The sequence below is a fragment of the Saimiri boliviensis genome, chromosome 8 (assembly GCF_048565385.1).
Source record: "Saimiri boliviensis isolate mSaiBol1 chromosome 8, mSaiBol1.pri, whole genome shotgun sequence".
Classification (NCBI taxonomy): domain Eukaryota; kingdom Metazoa; phylum Chordata; class Mammalia; order Primates; family Cebidae; genus Saimiri; species Saimiri boliviensis.
Genome location: NC_133456.1, coordinates 3990991 through 4018459, shown reverse-complemented (window position 1 = coordinate 4018459; position 27469 = coordinate 3990991). Strand labels below are relative to the sequence as shown.

Here is a 27469-nt window from a genome sequence, read left to right as displayed (position 1 = left end):
CCCCGTCTCTACTAAAAATACAAAACATTAGCTGGGCATGGTGGTGTGTGCCTGTAATCCCAGCTACTCAGGAGGCTGAGGCAGGAGAATTGCCTAAACCCAGGAGGCGGAGGTTGCGGTGAGCCGAGATCACGCCATTGCACTCCAGCCTGGGTAACAAGAGCGAAACTCCTGTCTCAAAAAAAAAAAAAAAAAAATTAGTGAGGTGTGGTGGCATGTGCCTATAATCCTAGCACTTTGGGAGGCTAAGAAGGGAAGACTGCTTGAGGCCATGGGTTTGAGACCAGCCTGGGCAACATAGGTCTCTACACACAATTTAAAAATTAACGAAGTGTGGTGGTACACATCTGTAGTCCTAGTTATTTGGGAGGCTGAGGAGGGAGGATCCCTTGAGCCCAGGAATTCGATTTTTAATACGTGTGTATACACACACACACACACACACACACACACACAAAGGGGAGTTCATTAAGTATTAACTCATTACAGGGGAGTTCATTAAGTATTAACTTACATAATCACAAGGTCCCACATAGGCCATCTGTAGGCTGAGGAGCAAGGAAAGCCAGTCCAAGTTCCAAAACTGAAGAACTTGGCGTCTAGCGTTTGAGGACAGGAAACATCCAGCATAGGAGAAAGATGTAGGCTGGGAGGTAGGCCAGTCTCTCTTTTAACATTTTTCTGCCTGCTTATATTCTAGCCATACTGGCAGCTGATTAGATTGTGTTTACCCAGATTAAGGGTGGGTCTGCCTTTCCCAGCCCACTGACTCAAATGTTAATCTCCTTTGACAACACTCTTGCAGACACACCCAGGGTTAATGCTTTGTATCCTTCAATTCAATCAAGTTGACACTCAGTATTAACCATCACATACATTAAAAATATACAAAGCTGGGTGCAGTGGTACATGCCTGTTGTCCTAGTTACTTGGGAGGCTAAGGTGGGAGGATCCCTTGAGACAAGGAGTTTGAGGCTGTAATGCACTATGGTCACACCTGTGAATAACTACTGCACTTGATCCTAGACAACATAGCAAGGTCCCATCTCTTTAATGTATATATAAACAAATAAAACAAATTCTAATGATACATTTTGTCTACAGTATCCAAAATATTATGTAAATATTAATATTAAAATTATTAATAGATTAACTATTAACAAAATATTTTATACTACTTTTTTCTTACTAAGTCATTTAAATCATTGTACATTTGTTTTATATTTAGGACATCTCAGAACTAGCCACATTTGAAGGGTTCAGTAACTATAGTAGCTAATGGCTATAGTATTGGACAGCACAGTTATATAAATAAAAATCCATAGGAAACTCATATATATAAATAAAATGTATTTTAAGTAGAGTAGTTCTCTATCTTTTTATATTAATCTTGGGTTTCATTTAAACCAGTTTAGTAAATATTTTAATATAGAGTTCAGATGAAAGTGTGATTGTTAGCTTTGTAAGTAATGGTGGGCTGTCCCTCTTTAATAAATATCATCTTAAGTCCTTTGATGTTGGTCTGAAATATGTTTCAAATATGTTTTTTTAAAGTCCTTTAGTTAAAATTGGGTTCCAAATGAGTTTATTCATCTAATATAATGATATAGTTTGGTTTTGAAAGTGTTACCATAGCTAAAATAGGATTATGAAAAGCAACTTTTTATTGAACAGTTATTATTCTACTGAGCACTCCTGTTTTGCTTCTCCTAGTTCCAGTTATCAAATTCTTATTTATTAGATTTCTTTTTTATTTCAAATTTCTGTTGCAGTTAGTATTTTTTTCTTTTTGAGACTATATTGTGTCTCTGTATAGTGTTCTAGGTATGTAATGCATTGGTCTCTCTAAAACACAAGTTTTATCAACCCTTTTCCCTCATGTTTTTGTCTTATACTGGTGGTGATGTGATGATAGACAGGAGGCTCTGCTCACCATGTAACTACATAAAGCATAATGATAGATTTTAGTATAGAATTAAAGAAGATAACTAACAGGAAGGATGTAAAGAGAGGTGAGGTGTGATCAGAGTAGGTGGTGTCTGCCTCTCATGCAAAGTTCAGATGATTGAGTAGTAACATGGCTTGAGATGGAGGAGAGGGGAAGGAGGCTTTTATAGGGAGAGTGGTGCCAACTCATGTCCCCTTTGACAGATTCTGGTGCTTTCACACTTTCCAGGTAGTCATCATGTCAGAATATGTTTTTAACACTTTAACTTCCAAAATCGATTTGATAGTTTTGAAAGATATAAATACATGTTGATCGCTTCTCGGCCTTTTGGCTAAGATCAAGTATAAGTATGTGTTGAAGGACATTATCCAGATTCAGAAGTAACTCTTGAAATCACAACAAATAAAGATTATTTTAAGAAAAGGGCTGAAACTTTTATTTAACTACTGTGTTAGATTTTTATTGTCTCTATCAATTTTTTTAAATGGAAAATAAATTCTGTTTGACTTGAGCAAGACCATTTACCAAGCTCTTATTTTGAAATGGATAGACGCCGATTTTGATCATTTGGGCAGAGATAAACAATTTAATGTTTTAATACTGTTTGAGGTACTGATTAAGGTGACTCATAAGGGAAGATTGTGAAGTAAATATGTAAAACTTAAAATATTACATCAGTTTCTTAAAATTTTTATGGCATTATGATATTCTTAAAGTATTTACCTTTTGCCTCTTAACCGTGAATTGCTTTGAAGAGGGAATGTTATAGAACAATCACTTGAAAATTAATTTAATAATGACAAAATTAAATTATTTAAGGGTATTTTTTGAACTCTAATGAACAAAAGGTGGAAGAACTATTAAAGTGGAACCATTTTAAAGCAATATATTTGTGTGATTTTCTTGAGCTCTTTGGATTAAAAACTGCACCTTTAAAAACCATTCAGTGTGCAAATTAATAATAATTTTAAGTCATTTGACTCCAAAATATGTCTGCTTTTAGTAACAATATATTGAGCCTTTGTTAGTCTAATAGTACCCGTGTTTATACATATCAGTTTTCCTACCTTTGCTGTTGGTTTTCAAAGACAGCAACAAACTATATCCTTAAAGGTGTTTCTTTCTTTATTAGAGCACTTGCTTTCAAAGAGTGGCGGGGACTGCACTTTTATTCATCAATTCATAGAATGCCAGAGTGAGTACAGAGTATTTTTCACATTGATTTTGATTAAGTTAGGGGCTAAAACTGAAAAGTGAGAGGTAAAATGAGGATTTCAATGTGTTTGTTATAGGAGAAGTACTTAAAAGACCATCTTCAGACAGCAGCAAACCTTTTCATACTGTTTCTGTTTCTCTCTTTTGAGAAAAATATTTCTGTTGGATTTGCCTTCACAGAGCTGAGCATTTCATATTAGCTACTATAAAAAAGGGAGAAACTTTCAAGCTTGTTAATTTTCAGATTCCTTAATAAATTTCTTAAGAGTAAATGAAGCCACAAAAATAATTATTTAGTTTGGGCATTCCATTCTGAAGATGGCCCTCAGAGTAGTAGGAGCTTTCTCGAGAGGTAGTAGCATTAGATTGTCCTACAGTCTAAGCTCAACTACAAAGCCTTGGGAAGTTTTACGAGGTTATTGTTAAGAATATTTTAAAGAGGCCAGGTGTGGTGGCTCAAGCCTGTAATCCCAGCAGTTGGGGAAGCCAAGCCAGGTGGATAACTGGAGGTCAGGAGTTTGAGACTAGCCTGGCCAACATGGTGAAACCCGTTTTTACTAAAAATACAAAAATTAGCCAGGCTTGATGGTGCACGCCTATAATCCCAGCTGCATGGGAGGCTGAGGTGGGAGAATCGCTTGAACCTAGTAGGCAGAGATTGCAGTGAGCTGAGATCACACCATTGCACTCCAGTCTGGGCAACAGAGCAAGACTCTGTCTCAAAATAAATAACTAACTAAATAAAATATTTTAAAGATAGAGTGGCTTGGCTGGGCACAGTGGTTCACGCCTGTAATCCTAGCACTTTGGGAGGCCAAGGCAGGTGGATCACCTGAGGTCAGGAGTTTGAGACCAGCCTGGCCAACATGGTGAAACCCCATCTCTGCCAAAAATATAAAAATTCACCGGGCATGGTGGCAGGTGGCTGTAATCCCAGCTACTTGGGAGGCTGAGGTAGGAGAATTGCTTGAACTCAGGAGGCAGAGATTGCAGTGAGCCGAGATCGCATCACTGCACTCCAGCCTGGGGTGACAATAGCGAGACTGTGTCTCAAAAAAAAAAAAAGGCTGGCTGTGGTGGTGTTTGCTCATGCCTGTAATCCCAGCACTTTGGGAACCTGAGGTGGGTGGATCACCTGAGATCAGGTCAGGAGTTCGAGACCAGCCTGACCAACATGATGAAACCCCATCTCTACTAAAAATACAAACAATTAGCTGGACATAGTGGCAGGTACCTGTAATCCCAGCTACTCAGGAGGCTGAGGCAGGAGAATCACTTGAACCCAGGAGGCAGAGGTTGCAGTGAGCCAGGATTGCACCATTGCACTCCAGCCTGGGCAACAAGAGTGAAACTCCATTTCAAAAAAAAAAAAAGATACATTGGCTTTTGAAGTGATTTAGACCTCTGCTGAATTCTGAAGAAAGATATAATGAATTCCTTTTTACCTGAAAGTCACAAAAGCTGCTTAAATCTATAATTGTGAGGTTATCATATTCTCTTGGTTTTATTAAGTAAAGGTCGTCTTGTGTAGTAAAGATTTGTTAATAATGTCTGTGCTTTTTCCTATCAAGCAAACACTTTCTCAGGCATTCTTCTCATTCTGCTCTCCCTTTATTTGAAATGTGAGTCCCAAGTTTTTATGCTTATAATTTCATTTTGTAGATATTCATGCATATGTGCTCCCTGCCACCCTGCCCCACTACCTCAGGATCACTTGGGGATTGTAAGGGTCATACCTCCTAATTACAACAGACACAAATTCAACACATCAAACGTTATATTCCTTAGAGATCCTTGAAGGAAACTGAGAATTTCATTTAATGGTTTTTGCTGAGCTTCTGTTTTTGCAGTTTTTGATACTACAGTATTAAGTATAAGTTTAATATTATTTTGAGGCAATTTATTTAATTTGTTATATTCTTTTGTCCTTTTGAAACAGTATTTATAAAGCAAAGATTAGTACATCTTTTTGTTACCTTCTAATTACTAAATCACATTGTTATGGGAAATTGGCACAGGGATCTGGGGCAAAATAATTGGTGTCCACTGATAATCAACTAAAAGAATATATAATCTAAAATGCAAATCTTTAGGCCAAGTGCTGTGGCTCACATCTGTAATCCAACACTTTGATGGGCCCAGGCAGGAGGATCCCTTGAAGCCAGGAGATTGAGATGAGCTTGGGCAAAATAGTGAGACCCCGTCCCTACAAAAAAAACTTTAAAAAATTATCCAGGAGGGGCCGAGTGCTATGGTTCATGTCTATAATCCCAGCACTTTAGGTGGCTGAGGCGGGCTGATCACTTGAGTCAGGAATTTGAGACCAACATGGAGAAACCCCATCTCTATTAAAAATACAGAAAATTAGCTAGGCGTGGTGATGCACATCTGTAGTCCCAGCTACTCAGGAGGCTGAGACAGGAGAATCACTTGAACGCAGGAGATGAAGGTTGCAGTGAGCTGAGATTGCGCCACTGCACTCCAGCATGGGCAACAGAGCGAGACTCTGTCTCAACAACAACAACAGAATTATCCAGGAGTGATGGCACATGTATACAGCCCTAGCTGCTCCGAAATCTGAGGTGGGAGGACACCTTGAGCCCAGAAGCTCAGTGCTGCAGTGAGCTATGGTTATGCTACTGCACTCTAACCAAGGCAACAGAGCAAGTCCCCATCTCTAAAAAAGTAAAATACAAATTTTGGCCAGGCACTGTGGCGCATGCCTGTAATCCCAGCACTTTGGGAGGCTAAGGTGGGTGGATTACAAGGTCAAGAGATCAAGACCATCCCAGCCAACATTGTGAAAGCTTGTTTCTACTAAAAATACAAAAATTAGCTGGGGGTGATGGCACGCATCTGTAACCCAGCTACTCGGGAGGCTGAGGCAGGAGAATCGCTTGAACGCAGGAGATGAAGGTTGCAGTGAGCCAAGATTGTGCCACTGCAATCCAGCCTGGTGAAAGAGCGAGACTCCCTCTAAAAAAAAAAAATACACATCTTTAGAGGAAAGATTTTTATTTTGAATTTCTAATACTTATATTTTGAGTCCTAAGAAATGAGAGCAAGTAATTATCAAAAGAATGTTTACTTGGTTATAATTTGCAAAAATCCTTGTTTTATTTTGTTATTATTACTGGCGTACTTAAAACTTTTTGTCAGTAGTCCCAGCTACTCAGGAGGCTGAGGTGGGAAGATCACTCAAGCCTAAGGCATAGTGAGACTGTATCTCTTTGTAAGAAAAAAAAGAGCTGGGCAAGGTGGCTCACCCCTATAATCCCAGCACTTTGGGAGGCCGAGTCGGGTGGATCACTTGAGGACAGGAGTTCAGGGTGAGTCTGACCAACATGGTGAAATCCCATCTTTACTAAAAATACAAAATACAACATCCCAGCACTTTGGAAAGCCAAGGTGGGTGGATCACAAGGTAAGGAGATGGAGATCATCCTGGCCAAAATGGCGAAATGCCATTCTTACTAAAATCTTACAAAAGATTAGCCGGGCATGGTGGTGCATGCCTGTAGTCCCAGCTGTTTGGGAGGCTGAGGCAGGAAAATCGCTTGAACCCGGGTGGCAGAGGTTGCAGTGAGCCAAGATCACGCCACTGCATTCCAGCTGGGCTACAGAACAAGACTCTGTCTCAAAACAAAACAAAACAACAAAATTAGCCTGGGCATGGTGGCTCACGCTTGTAATCCTAGCACTTTGGGAGGCTGAGGCGGGTGGGTCACAAGGTCAGGAGTTCAAGATCAGCCTGGCCAAGATGGTAAAACCCTGCATCTACTAAAAATACAAAAAGTTATCAAGGCATGGTGGCAGGCACCTGTAATCCCAGCTACTTGGGAGGCTGAGGCAGGAGAATTGCTTGAACCTGGGAGGCGGAGGTGGCAGCGAGCCGAGATGGCACCACTGCACTCCAGCCTGGGCAACAGAACGAGACTCTCTCAAAAACAAAAAAAAAGATGTGATACTATTTAGGCAGATTAAGATGAAGGTGAGAGAGGCCAGGCATGGTCACTCATGCCTGTAATCCCAGCACTTTGGGTGGCCAAGGCAGGGGGTTTGCTTGAGTTCAAGACCAGCCTGGGCAACAGAGAGAGACCCTATCTTAAAAAAAAAAAAAAAAAAAAAAAAAAAAATTAGCTTGAGCATGGTGGTGGGCACCTATAGTCCCAGCTACTCGGGAGGCTGAGGCAGGAGAATCACTTGAACCTAGGAGATAGAAGTTGCAGTGAGCCAAGATCATGCCATTGCACTCCAGCCTGGGCAACAAGAGTGAAACTGTCTCAATTCAAAACAAAACAAAAAAAAGAAAGAAAACCTTTTTACTTTTTAATGTCTATTTTATTATTGAACATTTCACTTAAAATAGTATAAAATACTTAGCTGTGTTTATAACACAGAATAAAGTTTGCTTTAAATATATAAAAGCTGTTTTAAGATTTTTCTTGCATCGTAGTTATGGAGGAAAATGGACCAAATAAACATGCAGAAATAGCACAGAATTTATACAAATTACACCAGATCCCTTCAATGGGAATGTTAGACAGCTAATAAAATGATGTTTATAAGGACTATATAGTAGCATGGGAAAATACTAAACAGGTAGTACATACATAAAAGAAAAAAATCAAAATATAAAATTCCATTTTTGTCCACGTTTGGTGGACAAAAGAACAGTGAAAAAGCCAGGTGTAGTGGCTCATGCCTATAATCTCAGCACTTTGGGAGGCTAAGGTGGGAGGATTGCTTGAGCCCAGGAGTTTGCAAGCAGCCTGGGCAACGTAGTGACACCCCATCTGTACAAAAAAATTAGTTGTCCATGGTGATGACACGCCTGTGTCCCAGCTACTCAGGAGTCTGAAGCAGGAGGATTGCTTGAATTCATGAGGTCAAGGCAGCAATAAACCATGATCATACCATTGCACTCCAGCCTGGGCTACAGACCAAGAACCAGTCTCAAAACGGCATCAACAACAACAGAAAATAAGTATTCCCAGACATCTGAATCCTTTGGGTCTTTGAATGCAAACAGGGAAGGTTTAGACTTTAAGTTCTAGTAGCTAAGGAGAGGCCTGCTATTGGAATCTGTTTGGTTCTGAGTTCAGGTAGCAAGTAGTAAGCATTTGGTTATTGGTGATTCCAGAGGTATTTCAAAATTTTCCAAATCTGTTTGTTTCCATAAATTTGAATAACCAGAATTGGGAAAAAGTGAGGGTTGCCTCTGGTTTGACTTGTTGTCAGAAGGGTCATTTTGTCATTTTATGATATGCTGTCATTGTAAAAATTGTTTTTTTGGTTTTGTTTTTTGTTTTTTGACAGAGTTTCGCTCTTGTTACCCAGGCTGGAGTGCAATGGCACGATCTCGGCTCACTGCAACCTCTGCCTCCTGGGTTCAAGCAATTCTCCTGCCTCAGCCTCCTGAGTAGCTGGGATTACAGGCACTTGCCACCATGCCCAGCTAATTTTTTTGTATTTTTAATAGAGACGGGGTTTTACCCCATTGACCAGGATTGTCTCGATCTCTTGACCTCGTGATCCACCCGCCTCGGCCTCCCAAAGTGCTGGGATTACAGGCTTGAGCCACCGCGCCCGGCCAATTGTTGCGTTTTTCTTCTTAATATTATAAGCAAGACAAATTCAGCAAATATCTTAAGTAAATTTATACTCAAGCACTTTTTTTTTTTTTTAAGAGAGGGTTTCACCATGTTGGTCAGGCTGGTCTTGAACTCCCGACCTCAAGTGTTCCACCCGCCTTGGCCTACAAAATGCTTGGATTATAGGCGTGAGCCACCGCGCCTGGCCACTCAAGTACTTTTAAAGCAATTTTGGATTACATATTAACAAGCACACAGGTTTTTTGCCATTATTTTCATTGATAGGTACCTTGAACTGATTTATAATTTTGGATATAAAATATATATTTGTGTACAGTGCCACTTCATGTTTCATGTCTTTTAAAAAGCAAATGTTAAATACCTAGCTTCCCTTATTTATTAGTGCTTTTATAGTATGAAATTCACCATGTGTTTTAAAAAATAGAAAGCAGGGCCAGGTGCAGTGGCTCACACTTATAATCCCAGCACTTTGGGAGGCCGAGGCTGGCCAGTGACAAGGTCAGGAGATCAAGACCATCTGGGCCAGTGTGGTGAAACCATGTCTCTACTAAAAATAAAAAAAAATTAGCTGGACCTAGTGGTGAATGCCTGTAGTCCCAGCTACTTGGGAGGCTGAGGCGGAAAAGTTGCTTGAACCCAGGAGGCAGAGATTGCAATGAGCCGAGATTGCACGACTGCACTACAGCCTGGGTGAAAGTACAAGACTCTATCTCAAAAAAAAAAAAAAAAAAGAAAGAAAGCAGATAGTTTATTGCAATAGGGTTTTTCAAGTCTGTCCTTAATATAATGACAGATTTTTTAGTTTGTGTGTTTGAATCTATAAGAGAACAATTTGATTGTTGGCTCTCTCCATTTACAAGTTGCAGAAAATAAGTGAGTTGGAACACATTTCAATTTGTTTTCCTTTTATGGTAAAACGGACTTTTTAAAGAAAAAATTCTCTTTTTGGAGAAAACCTTTAAATTCCAGACAAAAAAAAATTGGACTTTGAACAGAAATTTAAATAGTGTTGTGCATAATTTCAGAACTGTAAAGTAAATATTCTCTATTAAAAGATCTTTACCGCATGCAATCTAGAATTAGCAAGTCATTCCGGTAAAACTTGCTAAAAAAAGCTTCAGCAATATTTTCCTCTTCAGGAATTCAGACATGAGCTTGGTTTAGGCAAAACTCCACATTCAGTGTTCTTTGCAAATTTTAGTTTCTTAAAGTTTACCATATAAACTTAATGGATACATTGAGACTTTTTGTGTTCTGCTAAAGATGCTTTCTGAGTACAAATCATGTATCGCTAAATCTGTTTCATACATATCTGTGAACTCTGTCACTTGATTAACTTGTATGCTTAGTGAAAAGATGAAGGGTGAAAGGACATGGAGAACTGCCATCACTTGGGCGTAGAGCAAGAGACAGCCTTCTCTGGACTGCTGCCTGCCCCTCTGATTTCTTTTGCTACTGTCTGTCCTCATGAGAAGAGAGGCATCACTGCTGAATTCCAGAGAAATTTTTCTCTGAGATCTGCTTTGTAGAGACAAACTGCCCACTCCCCAAGGGCATTTCTCTTTTGATGATAGAGTTAGTCAGTGCCCTAAAGTAAATCTCATGCCTTGTGTTCTTTCCTTGAACACCTGAGATCTGAAATGTATTCTTAATCCATGTTTATTGTGATTATGAGACTTAAATTTTTGTTATTATTATTATTATTATTAGTTAAATTTTCTTAATATTTCATGTCTTACTGTTATTTTTCTGATTTCAAAAAAAAAAAAACTCTCTCTCTGCCTCCCACCCCCATAACTAGGAAAAATTTTAGTCACTATCTGTATATGCTTTTCTCATTCCCTCTTTTCTCTTAGGGCTTTGCTTTCACATAGAAATTGCCTTATTTGGAGTAGTGCATTGAATTGATGTTGCTCATGTGACTGCATATTTATTTTTCATCACTCTGTGAGGTCAGCCTCTCTAAACAATCTCAATATTCTGATTACAAATTCTACTTGAAACAGATTTTTATATTTTCCTTTTGTAAACTTTTATTTCTCTAAGCCAAAGCAGTTTATGGCAAATAATAGAAAACATTTGGCATGTTTCCCTGCTCATAATAGGCTATGTCCCTGTAACAGGAAAACTCTGAGAGTAAACTAGATGCTAATTTTATTTTTTTTTTATTCTCAGTGTGGTTTGTCCAGTCTAGGCTGTATTGGAGAGTTGTTTGTTTGTACTCATCATTTCTCTAGTCAGTCCATTTTCGAACATATCTACCAGATTTTCTCCTAGTATAACTTCCCAGTTGACAGTCCTAAATTCATGCCAGCGGTGTTTTTGGATGTATACTGTTGCTTCTTAAAAACATCTGTTTCCATATTCTTGAAATTGGTCCCTTTCATTTTATTTTCAGTCCATCCTTGAATTCTAAATCCTTTTCCCCCATTTTTTCTTCTTTTTTTTTTTTTTTTTAAACAGAGTTGTGCATGGTCACCCTGGCTGGAGTGCAATGGCGCAATCTCGGCTCACTGTAACCTCTGCCTCCCGTGTTCAAGCAATTCTCCTGCCTCAACCTCCCAAGTAGCTGGGATTACAGGTGCCTACCACCATACCCGACTAATTTTTTGTTGTTGTTTGTTTTTGCTTTTGTTTTTGTTTTTGAGACGGAGTTTCGCTCTTGTTACCCAGGCTGGAGTGCAGTGGCGCGATCTCGGCTTACCACAACCTCGCCTCCTGGGTTCAGGCAATTCTGCCTCAGCCTCCTGAGTAGCTGGGATTACAGGAATGAGCCACCATGACCAGCTAATTTTTTGTATTTTTAGTAGAGACGGGGTTTCACCATGTTGACCAGGTTGGTCTTGATCTCTTGACCTCGTGATCCACCCACCTCGGCCTCCCAAAGTGCTGGGATTACAAGCTTGAGCCACCGTGCCCAGCTGTTTTTGTTTTTTTAAATAGAGATAGGGTTTTGCCATATTGGCCAGGCTGGTCTCAAACTCAGGTGATCCACCCACCTTGGCCTCCCAAAATGCTGGGATTACAGGCATGAGCCACTGCACCCAGCCTCCTCCTTCATAAGTTTTAGGACAAATCGTTTCTGGAACTGTTTTTATGAAAAGGCACAACATCTTTTATAGCAAGAGTTACTTTAACTGGTTTAATTTTGCTGCAGTAATGAGTAACCTTATGAAAGCCTGTATTATTAAAATTGGGAACCTCATCAGAGCCTCTCTTGTGAGGTTCTGTGTCTCTATTTCTGCTTCATTAATTATTTTAGAAGGGAAATAATTTTCTGGTTTGAATGCAGATTGTAACTTAATTTGTGTCTTGATATTAATTCTAATCTCAGTTTTTTCATCGTATTTGCCCTTGGTGATCTTTCAGGTAACATTAGCTCATTTCTATTTACAATGTTTAGAATTCAATCAGAGGGATCTTGATGTCAATTCTGATTCACTCTCACTGGCAGTATGATACTGGGCAAATTGACCTCTTTAAACCTTGATTTCCTCATTTATAAAGTGGGATGGTAATATCTATCTTATAGAATTATGAAAATTAATTGAGATAGTATTTATTAAGTGCCATAAGTAATACATGGCACACTGAAAGGTACATTAGTTAGCAGGCAGAAAACATGTTGGGGAGGTGTAGAAGCTGTACATAATTACCAGTATGCATGCCATTTAAAAAATTTGGTGTCAAGCACATTATTTTGATGTCCTAGTTCTAACATTTTCTTAATGAAACCCGATTTTGAGACTTAGAAATATTTTCCAGGTTGGCAGTTACAGCAGCAGATTGTCTCATTCTTTTATATTCACTCCTTCCTCTCTTCCAGTCAATTTGTCTCATATCCATAGGCAACTGACATCGGTATCAGATAGTCTGTGATATTTGAGTTTATCTCTGCTTTAGTGTTTCAATTAGTTGTAGCTGTCAAGTATGGAAAATGACTCTTTGGCTTTAAGGACTCAATCCAGTCTTGGCACAGCTGTCTCAAACTTCTGGGCTCAAATGATCCTCCTCATTTGGCCTTTCAAAGCATTGGGATTACAGGCATGAGCCACCATGCTTAGCCTCCTTTGCACTTCTTTTGAATGTATTGTTTGTATTGTTTCTCATTTTTTATTTTATGCCACATAGTAATATGGTTAGTACATAATTTATTTCTGTCAACCAAGAAGTAAATTTGGTTCTCTCTGTTCAGTCTTTGACAAGATTTGACAGTCTTCTGACTAAACTAAATTCTTAGATGATGGTACTTAAATGTCAAACATATTATACCGCCAGTTCTACTCCTTGGTAGGTTCCCTACAGAAATGCCTGCACATATATATCAGGTACAAATTCACAAATGTTCATAGTAGCATTATTCACATTAGATCCAAACTAGAAACAGCCAAAAAGACCCTAAGTAGTTAAATGGATAAATACACTGGAGCATATTTGGTGAAAAGAGCCTGACAGAAAAGAATATATACTATATAGTATTCCATTTATATAAAGTTCATAACCACTAAAATTATATTATTTGGTCAAGTATATTAGGTAGTATGACTATAAAGAAATAGAATAAATTAAATACCATAAAAGGATAGTTAGTTACCTTTATGGGAGATGCAGGGGTTTTTATTGGAGGGGAGAAAGTGGAGGGCTATAGGGATTAGTGGGATGGTTCTATTCCTGACTTGGGCTGTGGTCACATAGACATTTGCTTTATGAAAATGTATTAACCTCTACCTTTGTGGGTGTTTTTTTTGTTTGTTTGATTTTGTTTTTGTTTTTTTGAGATGGAGGTTTGTTCTTGTTGCCCAGGCTGGAATGCAATAGATCTGTCTCAGCTCACTGCAACCACTGCCTCCCGGGTTCAAGCAGTTCTTCTGCCTCGGCCTCCTGAGTTTACAGTCATGCGCCACCACGCCCAGCTAATTTTGTATTTTTAGTAGAGGCAGGGTTTCTCTATGTTGGTCAGGCTGCCCTGGAACTCCTGATCTCAGGTGATCCGCCCCCACTTGGCCTCTCAAAGTTCTGGGATTACAGGTATGAGCCAATGTGCCTGGCCTCCCTTTCTTTGTGTTTTATATTCCTGTTTGTATATCATTTTTTAAAATAATAAATATCGTTTAAAAGTAATGGAAAATGAATAATCACTTCTCTAGAGTAAAGAGAGTTTTAAGGGCACATGCAGTGGCTTATGCCTGTAATCCTAGTATTTTGAGAGGCCAAGGTGGGAGGATCAGTTGAGTCCAGGAGTTTGAGACCAGCCTGAGCAACATAGTGAGACCATGTCTCTACAAAAATAAAAATAAATTATCTGGGCATGGTGACACATGCCTTTAGTTGTAGCTGCCTGAAGGCTGAGGTGGGAGGATCACTTGAGCCCTAGAGCAGGAGGCTGCAGTAAGCCATGATTGCACCACTGCACTCCAGTCTGGGTGACAGAGTGAGACCTTATCTCAAAAAGAAAAAACAGAGTTTTAAAAAAGAAAGAAAGCCTTCTATCTCTCTTTCAGTTATACCAAGTTAGATAGCTCTTTCAAGACCTGCAGTTATAGTGACAGGAAAGTTCTATCTTAAGTCTCTGAAGGGCAGAGGCAGAGTGAGAGGCAGAGATCTCTGATCTCACCCTGATTGTATGTATTACACTAGTGACTCCCAAAGCACTGAGGTCTCTATACCAAATTTGAGACTCAATGGTTATAGACTTTTTTAAAATATATTTTTTCTTTATTTACAGACCTCTAGTGATTCACAAAATTTGAAAATATAACTTTAAATAATTTCAATAGCAATAATAGCAGCTAATTAGCCAGGAGCAGTTATACATGCCCTGTAGTCCCAACCACTTGGGAAGCTGAGGCCAGAGGATCCCTTGAGCCCAGGAGTTGGAGGCTGCAGTTCACAATGATCATGCTGTGAAAAACCATATTACTCCAGCCTGGGCAATGTAGCAAGATGCCATCTCTTAAATAAATAAATAAAAGCAGCTAATCATTATTTAGTACTTATAAACCAGTACTGTACATACTTCTAATATATATTAACTTATTTAATTTAATCCTTTTTTTAGGATGAAGAAACATTCAAATAATTTTTTCTTTTGATCTCTTTAAACAGAGATGCTCAATTAATTTATTCCACAAAGATTAATTTAATATGTATGTACCAGACATTATTTTAACTGTTGCGTTATTAGAAGTGAGTAAGACAAAGAAAGCTTTGCCTTCATGGAGTTTACATTCTCTTGAGGACACAAATACTAATAAACTAAAAAACTAATATGTTAGGAAGTGATGAGTCCACTGAAGAAAACAAAGACTGTAAGGGGATAGGGAACAAAGCTGAGTAGTATGTGTGTCTGGAAAAAGTGTGTGAAATAAAACCCATATGAAACCCCAAGACTGAGATTGGAGTTTTAGAAGAACTCAAACACCTTTTTAAAATAAAAGGCCAGGTAGTAAATATTTTAAGCTTTGCAGGCTGTAAGGCCTCTTGCAACTACTCAGTCCTGCCATTGTAGGGGAAAGTAGCCAGGGAAAATATGCAAATGAATGGACCTGACTATGTTCCCATAAAACTTTATTTGCTAAACAGACAGCAGGTTGGATTTGACCCCATGGGGGTATAGTTGGCTGACCCCTGGCGTAGATCACAAGGAACCTTGTAGGTCATGGTAGGAGCTTCAAATTTTGTTCTAAGAGTGAGTGTTGAGCAATAAATTACAATCTTCTGATATGTGTTTATCATTTTTAAACAGGTAGGTATGTAGATCTTCAACATACTAGAGAAAGACTGGAATAGCTTTCAAAGTCTGTGTTTATAATATTTTAATATCTGCTATGTTCATGTAACAGGCATTTGCAAACAACTATTACATATGTTTCGAAAGTATGTTAGGAATTAAATTATTAATAAAATATTTCTCTACTTTCACCAGATTCCAAATTCCTATATTTCTCTCATTTATCTTGGTAATCCATTGTGAGTGCCTGGTGCATAGTAAATATCGGAAAGAATGAATATATTCCCTCAAGGAATTCATAGTAAGTTGGGCAAGGTAGACATAATGAGTAGTCACAATATACCTTATGAGAGATGTGAATGAGGGAATGGAAGCTTAGAGAGGAGAGATAACAAGCACATTTAGGAGAAAGGAAGAGAAGATAATTTCAGTTTTAGACATGGTGAGATTTAAGTTTTAGACATGGTGACATTTCTTTACCCAGAAAGTGCCTGTGGAATTTCTGGTTGAAGATGTTTGGAAAATAGTTGGACAATGGACAGTAGGGTTCTGGGGCCAAAGAATGCTAGACTTGACATCAACATTTAGAAATTACTCAAGGTAGTTAAAGCCCCTAAAAAATGTTGTTGTTGTTGTTGACAGAAATCTTGAAGACTAACACACATATATTTAGATTATAGTCAGAGAAAGGGGAAGGCAATAAAAGCTTAAGAAGGAAGGAATGAGCAAGCACATGAAAGTAGGAGTGAGTGATATCCTAGAAGTTAAAGGAGTAGAGTTTCCAAAGGGAGGCAGTAAACTTGATAAATATGGTGAATGGACCCATTCATAGTAAAATATTGTAAAAAGCCTAAGTTGGCCGGGTGCAGTGGCTCATGCCTGTATTCCCAGCACTTTGGGAGGCTGAAGCAGGCGGATCAACTGAGGTCAGAAGTTCAAGACCAGCCTGACCAACATGGAGAAACTCTATCTCTACTAAAAGTACAAAAATTAACTGGGCGTAGTGGCACATGCCTGTAATCCCAGCTACTCGGGAGACTGAGGCAGGAGAATCACTTGAACCCAGGAGGCGGAGGTTGTGGTGAGCTGAGATCACACCATTGCACTCCAACCTGGGCAACAAGAGTAAAACTCCATGTCAAAATAAGTAAATAAATAATAAAGCTAAGTCACAAGGACAAGAGAATGGAAGAGAAGACTACAGCAGATAATAGATGTCAACAAAATTTTGGAAGATGTGTAACATACAATTGAGTGGTAAGAGATTTGGGTCTCCACTTTTTCTTTTCTTTTTTTTTTTTTGAGACGGAGTTTCGCTCTTGTTACCCAGGCTGGAGTGCAATGGCACGATCTCGGCTCACCGCAACCTCCACCTCCTGGGTTCAGGCAATTCTCCTGCCTCAGTCTCCTGAGTAGCTGGGATTACAGGCATGTGCCACCATGCCCAGCTAATTTTTTGTATTTTTAGTAGAAACGGGGTTTCACTATGTTGACCAGGATGGTCTCAATCTCTTGACCCCGTGATCCACCCGCCTCGGCCTCCCAAAGTGCTGGGATTACAGGCATGAGCCACCGCGCCCGGCCCACTTTTTCTTTTCTAAAGGCCTGCTATGTTGGGTAAAGGAAACCTCAGAAAACCAGGTTAAAACTGTGGCTAAGAGGCACTTAATACCTGTCAGGTAGGGCAGGAATGCTTGGTTGCTAAAAACAGGATTGAAAGTTTATATAAGGAACAGTTTGAACTTCCTTCTTCCTCCTCCTCCTCCTCCTGTTTCCCCTCTTCCCCATCTTCCTTCTTCCTTTTTCCTCCTTCCTTCCTTCTTCTTTCTTCTTCTTCGACAGACTCTGTCATCTGGACTGTAGTACAGTGGCATGATCTTGGCTCACTGCAGCCACAACCTCACAGTTACCAATCCTCCCACCTCAGTCTCCCAAGTACTTGGTACTAAGGGCATGCACCATCACACCCACTTCATTTTTCTATTTTTAGTAGAGACAGGGTTTTGCCACGCTGCCCAGGCTGGTCTTGAGCTCCTGGGCTTAAGCGATCTACCTGCCTCGGCTTCCCAAAGTGCTGGGATTACAGGTGTGATCCACCACACCAGGCTTATTTTTCTTATTCTTGTCCACACAGACAGACAAGTATCTCTTTCCTTGTTCAGAACGACTGAAGGTTTGCTCTCTGGAGGCTGAAATGGAGAGTCTGTAGAGGGGTATTTCAGATTGTCTCAGGGTAGGTATGAGCATCTCACTGGGGGGAAAAGTGGGAGAGTTAAATGAAAGTCTGTATACTGAATCAGAATGCTGGTCAACATGCTTATACTCCCCAAAAAGGCATTTAACAGGGTTCGACCCGAGAGAAACTGATGAGATAAAAAAATACCTATCAATACTGATGTTTAAACTGTCCCAAAGTGCTATTTAAAGCACTTTGCAAGGCCAAGGCGGGCAGATTGCTTGAGCTCAGGAGTTCAAGACCAGCCTGAACAACATGGTGATACCCTGTCTCTACAGAAAATGCAAAAAATCAGCCAGGCATGGTGGTGTGTACCTGTGGACACCGCTACTTAGGAGGCTGAGGTGGGAGGACGGCTTGAGCCTGGGAGATGGAGATTGCAGTGGGCGGAGGTCACACCACTGCACTCCAGCTTGGGTGATAGAGCCGGACCTTGCCTCAAAAAAATAAAAATAAAAAAGTAGAAACCTCCAAACAAACTGCCACTTTGTAGCCCAGTGGGTGTAATAAGCCCTGCACATGCATATAAGACTTTGTCAGCTTCTTGTTGCCTCATCTTTGAATATGAAGGGAAAGCCAAGATCAGACTTTTGAGGAAATTCTTTCTTAACAAAGACAGAGATCAAAACAAATTAAAACACAAACAAAAATGTGACTAGGGAAGAAATAGAAAAAAGATAAAAAGCAGAAACATTTTTAAAGTATAATTTTTTTTTTAGGCAGCATCTCACTCTGTCACCCAGACTGGAGTGCAGTGGTATGATCTCGGCTCACTGCAACCTCCACCTTCTGAGTTCAAGCATTTCTCCTGCCTCAGCCTCCTTGGTAGCTGGGATTACAGTCACCTGCCACCCTGCCTACCTAATTTTTGTATTTTTAGTAGAGGTGGTGTTTTACCATGTTGGCCAGGCTGGTCTCAAACTCCTGACCTCTGGTGATCCACCCACCTTGGCCACCCAGAATGCTAGGATTATAGGTGTGAGCCACTGTATGCCGCTTAAAAGTATGATTTTTAAAGTTTCATGGATGAAACAAGGTAAAGATGGTATTTTTTTTTTAAAGGAGCAGAGTGCAAATAGAATTTTTGAAAACTAAAAATAATGATACCAGATTTTTAAGAACTGTAGGAGGCTTGAGGAGAAAGTAGAGGAAATATCCCAGAAAATATAACAAAAAGGCAAGAGTTTTTTGGTTTTTTTTTTTTAAGAGGGAAAATTAAAGAAAATTTGGGGGCTAATCCTAGAGCTAGCTCTAACATCTTAATAGTGAATTCCAGAGGGGGAGAAGGGGAGAGAGAGAGAATGGAATAAGTTATCAGTTAAATAGATAGAATACAAGATAATTCCCCAGAAATGAAAGATAATGAGCTTGTAAACTGAAAAAATTACTGAGTACTTAGCACAATATATTTAAAAGACCACACACTAAGCCAGACACAGAGTGTCATATGTTATATTGTTTTATTTATACCCAGAACAGGTAAATCCATAGAGGTAGCAAGCAGATGTGTGATCACCAGGGACTGGTGAAGTGGAGGTAGGGAGTAAGTGCTTAGTGGGTATAGGGTTTTTGTTTGGGTCATGAAATGATTTGGAACTAGGCACAACATCGTGAATATACTAAGTTCTATGGCCTTGTTCACTATAAAATGGTTATTTTGTGTTATGTGAATTTCACCTCATTTAAGAAAAAAGAGACTGCACACTGAGGAATATGACGTTTAAGAACACCAGGGATAAAGAGAAGATTCTGAAACTCAGAGAGAAACAAAGGGTATCATATAGTCATAATAAGCTAGATTTATAATATAGTAGTAAATAAGCCATGAAATCTTTTTTTTTTTTTTTTTTTTTTTTTTTTTGGAAGTTTGCTCTTGTTGCCCAGGCTGGAGTGTAATGGCGCAATCACAGCAACCTCTGCCTCCCGGGTTCAAGTGATTCTCCTGCCTCAGCCTCCCAAGTAGCTGGGATTACAGGCATGCACCACCATGCCTGGCTAATTGTGTATTTTTAATAGTAATGCATTTCTCCCTGTTGCTCAAGCTGGTCTCAAACTCCCAACCTCAGGTGATCGGCCCGTCTTGGCCTCCCAAAGTGTTGGGATTGCAGGTGTGAGCCACTGCGCCCAGCCAAGCCATGAAACCTTTGATGGCTCAACTCAACAAACATTTCTCGTTCATGCTACGTGTCCATGGTGAAGAAGACCACTCTGCTCCACGTTGTCACTCAGGGATCTAGGCAGATGGAGTCTTAACTATCATCATAAGATAGTAAAGTTCCAGGGGATCTTGCCAAGAATGTGCCAGTGTCTTGAGGCAAAGAAAGTTTATCCACATCGACTAGTTTTATGTCTTCCCACTGACTGGTATCAAAGTTCTTCATTAAAGGGCTTGCAGGCAAATTAGAGGGAGGTAAAGGAGTTTCCTTTGATTACTTTTTCTCCCTGAACTCCTGCATCTGTTGCAGAAATACAATGTGTTCTGACACATCTTTGAAAGCCTCAGCAATGTTAAAGGCCATCTGTTGCTCCTGCAAGATGGTGTTGAGTTTGTTGATCTCTGGGTCATATGCTTGCATAACAGCAAGTTTCATGGTCTCAAAGTCGGACAGAATTTCATTCTTCTTTTGATCCAACGTGTGTTGTAACTTTTCAAAAAATTCCTTCGCTTTATCTGAATCTTTAGTCAGTAACTATAGGGATTTCCTCTTACTAGTTTCCACGGTATCCAAGCAAGAAAGAGCATCTCCCCTACGCCAGGTCTCAGAGCTCTGGAAGAGGGACTCAAAGGCATCCGTTTCCTGAGCACACAACTCTAGAAACTCTAGAGTTCCTGTAGTGGCATAAGGTGTAAAAAACTTATACTTTCTTTTAATGCTTTAGCCCTGACAAGCATCAGTCCTACGAACCTTCTTCAGTGCTAGGTAGTTGGGATGTGCAGTCCTCCCTGATGCTCAAACAGGACAGGCAAACTAGGTGTTGCTGACTGTAAGAAATCTCTACTATGTGTACCGAGGGACAGGGTTCAGGCTGTATTAGACTTATCTTCTAGTTGGAAACTAAAAGACAATGGAACAATGCTTTCAGAATTCTGATGCAAAGTATTTTCTGCAGATTTGTGTATCTAGTCAAACCATCAATCAAATGTGAAGGTAGAATGCTGACCTTTTCAGAGAAGCAAAATCACAAAGTATTTACCTTCTGTCCACCCCTTTTCAGGAAATTATAACAAAGGAATAAAACAGGAAGAGGAAGATGGGGATATATAATGTGATAAATTACTTTGGTGTGTTTGACAGTATTGAAAGTTGTATGGTTCTGTGAGAACGTGGGCTGTTTTTGAGATATATAAAAAATTAATAAAAAACTGAAGCATTATAAATTCTGAGTATATTGAATGCCATACAAGAAAGGAAATATAATTGTAGCCTACTATATGACTATATAAAATAATTTGTCAATGTAAATACCGATTATAGATTGACAAAATGCAATTCTTGAGGATGATAGTAGAAAATGGCAGAGGTTAATTATGTAAAATACATTGTCAATAAATATCTAAAGTGGAAAAATTAAAAATCAATATATATTTAGAAATATAAATGTTAAGTATCAGAAGAAATGGCTAGGCCGAGCGCGGTTGCTCACACCTGTAATCCCAGCACTTTGGGAGGCTGAGGCTGGTGGATCATGAGGTCAGGAGTTTGAGACCAGCCTGGCCAACATGGTGAAACCTCGTCTCTACTAAAAATACCAAAATTAGCTGGGCATGGTGGTGGGCACCTGTAATCCTAGCTACTTGGGACTCTGAGGCAGGAGAATCACTTGAACCAGGGAGGCAGAGATTGCAGTGAGCTTAGATCACTCCACTGCACTCTAGCCTGGACGACAGAGTGAGACTCCATCTCAAAAAAATAAATTTAAAAAAAAAAAGTAGAAATGGCTAAAAGTTGTAGGAAGTGAATTTTAGGAATGGAGTCAAGTAGGACAGAGGACAGGTAGGACAGCTTACATTAGACATCTTAATCAAAATCTGTTACTTTCTGTTTTTAAAAAGGCAGAGACAAAGTGCTGCATACTGCAAAGAGCCTATGAGAAATGAAAATTAAGAAGAAGAGCTATGGGCATTGGCACACAAGAGGCTATAATGATATTGGAGCAGTTTCAGTGGTTGAGTGGTGGGTGTAGACCAAGTTGCAATAGGTTGTAGAGTAAGAGAATAGAAAATTTATTCGCACATACTGCTAATGAATAAATTGAAGGAGACCAACTGACATACAGCAATAAGTAAAGGACCCAATAGGTATATCCTCCTCAATGAAATGTAGAATATGAAAATATGACTATAAGTAAGCTATAAGGAAGTAACATTATACATTTACAGAGAATCCCCCATAAAACAAAATTTTTAAAATTTCTTTGATTAGCTCTTCTAAAATAATTCATTTTACTGAAATGTGTTATTTAGCCGTTTCTGCTCAGTTATGCCAGCAGAGAACAATAAGCTATCCATATAACTTAATTTTTATTCATTTAAATAAATACCTTTTCATAAATATTTTATTTCAACTTAATAATCTTTTTCGTTTTTTTTTTTTTTTTTGTAGTATTCTGGAATTCAAATATTCTTGATCTAAAGAGAATTGCTTTGATTATTTCTTCTGAGTCCTGTTTATAAAAAGATCTAGGCTTTTTTAAAAAAGGTGAAAATAAAAGGCAAATTGCCTGCCGCTAGTTTTCTGCATTAACCTGATTGCTTTGTTGTAGTTCCAATTCTCCTAGTTCCCCTTCCAGATTCAAGTTTTTATTCAAGCTTGGTCATAGGAGTAATGTTATCATCTTTAAATTTGGTCATGGAATGTGTTACACTGCCTAGCTCAGGGAAATGCTGCTCAGTTTGGGCTTGGATGGTAACGTTTATTTTCCTTGGCAGAGAAGCTGATCGTCGAAGGGCATCTAACCAAAGCGGTAGAAGAAACAAAGCTTTCAAAAGGTTTGTTTTCTGTTTTTTCTGTTTTTTGACAGTTCTTTTGGATAATGAAGGTTAGTATATAGTTTCAAGGTTATAGTATTTTAACCATCAGTTTACTTCTTAACAGCTCACAAAATGGCAAGCCAATAACAGTATCAGATAATGTGTAAAATAATTAGACTTCTGTTTTAAGAAGGGTATCTTAACTGGAATGTTTCTTTCTAAGTGGATGTATATTTGTGGTTTTTTGAATGTTAGTAATTGGTATAGGTTTCTTTAGGTATTAAAGATTTGTTGCAGTCTCACTTCCAGCATTAATTTCAGCTTTGAGGTCAAATTTTAATCAAACACAATGTAAATCTTTTGTGATACAATTTAAGTGAAACCTGCTTATAGTTCCATTTGGGGGGTTACTGTACCTTTAAAATCTCTTATGATATTTAATATTTTCTTAACTTTTGGCATCTCAGTTTGATTTAAACAAAATTAATGACTTTGTGAATAAAGAATCCTCTTATGTTTTATAATGAATAGTCCAGTAATTGCCCGAAGTAGTTTATTGTGTTCATTCTGTTACAATTGTCAGAGAAGAAAAGTGAGTTTTAAAGTATCATATTGTCAAATCACTTTTATATATAGGGAAATTAGGCAAATAAATTTGGTGGCATGTGTTTATCATAGTAAAACTTTCATTAGACTATACCAGTATAAAATTTAAAACTGGATTCACAGTGCTTTTGGTCAATTAAAACAATGAGTTATAAAAGTTTGAGATACTTAATTTTAATACATTCTATTTTATTAAAGTAACTGGATTCATTTGGCTTTTTTAACTATTTAAGGAAATGGTATTATTTCAGATATCTGGTGGTTTCTATTCTGAATTTTGTACATGGCAGATACCATATTTGGGGAAAAAATGCATAGAATATGCATCATTGATATTGTTCTGGCAAACAGGCACTGAGTTTCAGAACAGTGAACTATTTTTAGTACATATGGCACTTTATTTCACCTTATTAAAGTGAGATGAGAACAGACCTTAAAATAGCTTTTACCTCACCATCCAAATACCTATACAGATTAGTTGGTTGAATAGCCAGCACTTTGAAGTAGAGCCTTAGGGAAAAAAAATCAATTCTTCTTTAATTAAAGTATCTTGCTGTCTTAGCATTTATATTTAATGCATTCTAAATTAGAATATATTTGCTTGAAATTGTGTTGTCATTATTGGAAGTTTTGTGCATTACTGATTTCCCTTTTAATAATTTATTATTTTTATCTTGTTGATAACATAATAGATGCACATATTTTCAGGGTATGTTTTATAATTCATTACATTCGTTTAATATGTAAAGAGCAAATCAGGGTAATTAGAATATCATCACTTTAAATATTTATCTTTGTCTGATTTCCTTTTAAACCTGGCTATGAACTGTTTATTGGAAGTCTTAAAGAACATACTTTTTGATCCAGCAATTCCATTTCTATATTTTTAACCTTTCTGTTTTTCTTTTTTTTCTATTTTTTTTTTTCTTTTTTGAGTGTCACTCTTGTTGCCCAGGCTGGTGTGCAGTGGCATGATCTCAGCTCACTGCAACTTCCACTTTCCAAATTCAAGTGATTCTCCTGCCTCAGCCTCCTGAGTAGCTGGGATTACAGGCGCATGCCACCGTGCCCAGCTAATTTTATATTTTTAGTAGAGACCAGGGTTTCACCATGTTGGCAGGCTGGTCTCAAACTCCTGACCTCAGGTGATCTGACTGCCTCAGTCTCCCAGAGTGCTGGGATTATAGGCCTGAGCCACCATGCCCAGCCTGGGTTTTTAATCTTAAGGAACAAATTGGATAAATGAGCAAGAATGTTTGTTTCAGTGTTGTTTAAAAGCAACAAGAAGAAAGCATTTGTGTCCATTAATAAGGATATTTATTAAATAAATTATGGCAGATAAGTCCATGTAAATGAATAGAATATATTCTTTAAGAATGATAATACAAAAAAAGATATGGCAAAGAAAAACAAGAAAAAGAATCATAATACAAATATAAGTTTTATATACTCGAGGATTCTCTTTCTTTTCTTCTTTCTTCTCTTTTCTTTTCTTCTTTTCAACGGAGTTTCACTCTTGTTGCCCAGGCTGAAGTGCAATGGCGCGATCTTGGTTCACCGCAACCCCGCCTCCCAGGTTCAGACGATTCTCTTGCCTCAGCCTCCCAAGCAGCTGGGATTACAGGCATGCACCAACACACTCGGCTCATTTTATATTTTTTAGTAGAGACAGTCTCTCTCCATGTTGGTCAGGCTGGTTTTGAACTCCTCACCTCAGGTGCACCCGTCTCAGCCTCCCAAAGTGCCGGAATCACTGACATGAGCCACCATGCTCGGCCGGATTTTTCTATCAGTAGTGAGTGAGCACTTTACTAGCACTGTTCACAGTTAATATGCAAAGATACGCTAATCCTTGTAACAAACTTAGATGTCTGAAATAAGTTACATTTTAAATCGAGCTAAAAAGTATTTTTTTTTTTTTTTTGGATTTGGCTAAATATTCTTTAATTGGCGATGCTTTGGTGGAATTTTCTTTTTTGGATTGAAAATATCAGTTGCTATAAATAAACAATTACCAACTGTTACCAGTCTTACCTCTTCTGTTACCTCTAGAAGAGGTATCACCGAATGCAAAATGTGCTTTCTGTTTAATTTCTAACTCAACTTGCAGTCATTACATGTTTATATATAGCTTTGGAGGTGGAAGTAGAAAGAATATGTGTAGGTAATTCTGCCACTAACTAGCTGTATGCTCTCAGGCAATTTCAGTTATTTAAACCTCAGTTTCTTCATTTATAAAGTGAGATTGACAAAATGTGACACTCATGGCCTTGTGTTTCATTCTTAAATCGATTTGATTTGCCTCTGTATAACTATAGTAGCAGGATACAACATTGAGGGACTATAACTTGACTTGCTAAAAACTTGCTTTTTGGCCAGCCTCAGTGGCTCATACCTGTAACCCCAGCACTTTGGGAGGCCAAGATAAGAGGATCGCTTGAGCCCAGCAGTTCAAGACCAACCAGGGCAACATAGTGAGACACTGTCTCTTACAAAATGTGCATGCTCTCACGCGCACGTGCGCTCTCTCTCTCTCTCTCTCTTTCTGTCTAAAAGACACTATCTTTTAGAAAACATATGGGCGCACACACACACAAAAAAACTTTTTTTCTTATTCATAGTAGATAGATGCTTTCAATCATCTTTTTTTTTTTTGAATTCGAGTTTCCCTCTTGTTGCCCAGGCTAGAATGCAATGGCACAGTCTCGGCTCACTGCAGCCTCCCCTTCCTGGGTTCAAGGGATTCTCCTGCCTCAGACTCCACAGTAGCTGGGATTACAGGCATGTGCCACCATGCCCGGCTAATTTTGTATTTTTAGTAGAGACAGGGTTTCTCCATGTTGGTCAGGCTGGTCTTGAACTCCTGACCTCAGGTGATCTGTCCATCTCGACTCCCACAATGTTGGGATTATAGGCATGAGCCCCTGTCCCTGACCACCCCCCCCCGCCTTTTTTTTTTTTAATACCTACTATATACTAGGTATTTAAAATACTGTTATATGCACTGGGAATATAGCAGTTAATGAAAAGACATTCCAGGCTGGGCAACATAGGGAGACCCTATCTCTACAAAATAAAATTTAAAATTAGCCAGATACAGTGGTGCACACCTGTGATCCTAGCTACTCAGCAGACTCAGGTGGGAGGATGGCTTGAGCCTGGGAAGCTGAGGCTGCAGTCAGCTATGATTGTGCCACTACACTCCAGTCTGGGCAACAGAGCAAGACCTGTCTCCAACAAAAAAAAAAAAAAAAAAAGAGAGAAAGAGAGAGAGAGAGAGAATAAGCAGGCAAAAATCTCTGCTATCAAGGAGTTATATTCCAGTGAGATCATAATGAAAAATTTGGCCCTATCTTTAAGGCAACTTTACCTTCCCAGCTAATACTCTAAATATAGAGGAAGAGTTCCGTCTAAGCTAGAAGAATATTTTTGAAAATATACTCCTTGCTTTACCTAATATTTTGATCCTAAAATTGCCAAAAATATTAAACTCAGGGAGAGTCATTTTCCTGTTTTCCTTTGTGTTCTTCCAGAGTGGTTCCTTTTCTAACCATATATGGAGATTAGATGTAGTAGCCTCTTTTGTTTGAGAATGTAACTTTGTGATCAAAACGAGAATATTCAGAAATGTCTTATATTAGCATACTATGAATGCAGCAGCAGTCACAGATTAGATTCCCATGGACCTCAATGACCAGTGACTTCAATTCTAATCTAAGTTCTCTCTCAGCAGTTGACCTTTGACTACAAATGGCATTGAGAAAAGAAGCAAAGTCTTCTTGCAATTCATTGCCATTTCACAAGTTAAGCCACAAATTCTGGGGGTATTCTTATATGAAATAGCCATAGCAAGTTATATTTTAATGTTGTATTTATGTTTTGACAGTAATGGTTTTAGACGTGTTTCTAATTTATTTCAAAATGGAAAATATATTTTAATTTCCTTGATTATAAAACTATATATATATTTCTACAAATTTTTCAAACAATGTATGACTATGTGAAGTTAAAAAGTAAATGTCCACCATGTCCCTACCTCCAAAAATAACTCATGATATCTCTATTGTAAATCCTTCCAGACCTTGAATAAATATATGCAATTAAAAATTCATAGCTATAAATGTATAACTATTTTTAATCTACATGG

The 27469-nt window shown here is 38.6% G+C and overlaps 1 protein-coding gene across 33 annotated transcripts in view; it reads left to right on the top strand.

Moving 5' to 3' along the window:
• The window catches only part of SLMAP (sarcolemma associated protein), a 172236-nt gene that overhangs the window by 108025 nt on the left and 36742 nt on the right, over nucleotides 1–27469 (top strand). For 20 of the 33 annotated variants that reach the window (XM_010346996.3, XM_039477324.2, XM_003936527.4 and 17 more), the window contains 2 exons: nucleotides 3081–3143; nucleotides 22675–22734. In XM_010346996.3, the coding sequence (XP_010345298.1) occupies nucleotides 3081–3143; nucleotides 22675–22734 (123 nt within the window). The remainder of the gene's footprint in view (nucleotides 1–3080; nucleotides 3144–22674; nucleotides 22735–27469) is intronic. The other 13 variants (XM_074403613.1, XM_039477326.2, XM_003936528.4 and 10 more) reach the window with 1 other exon arrangement.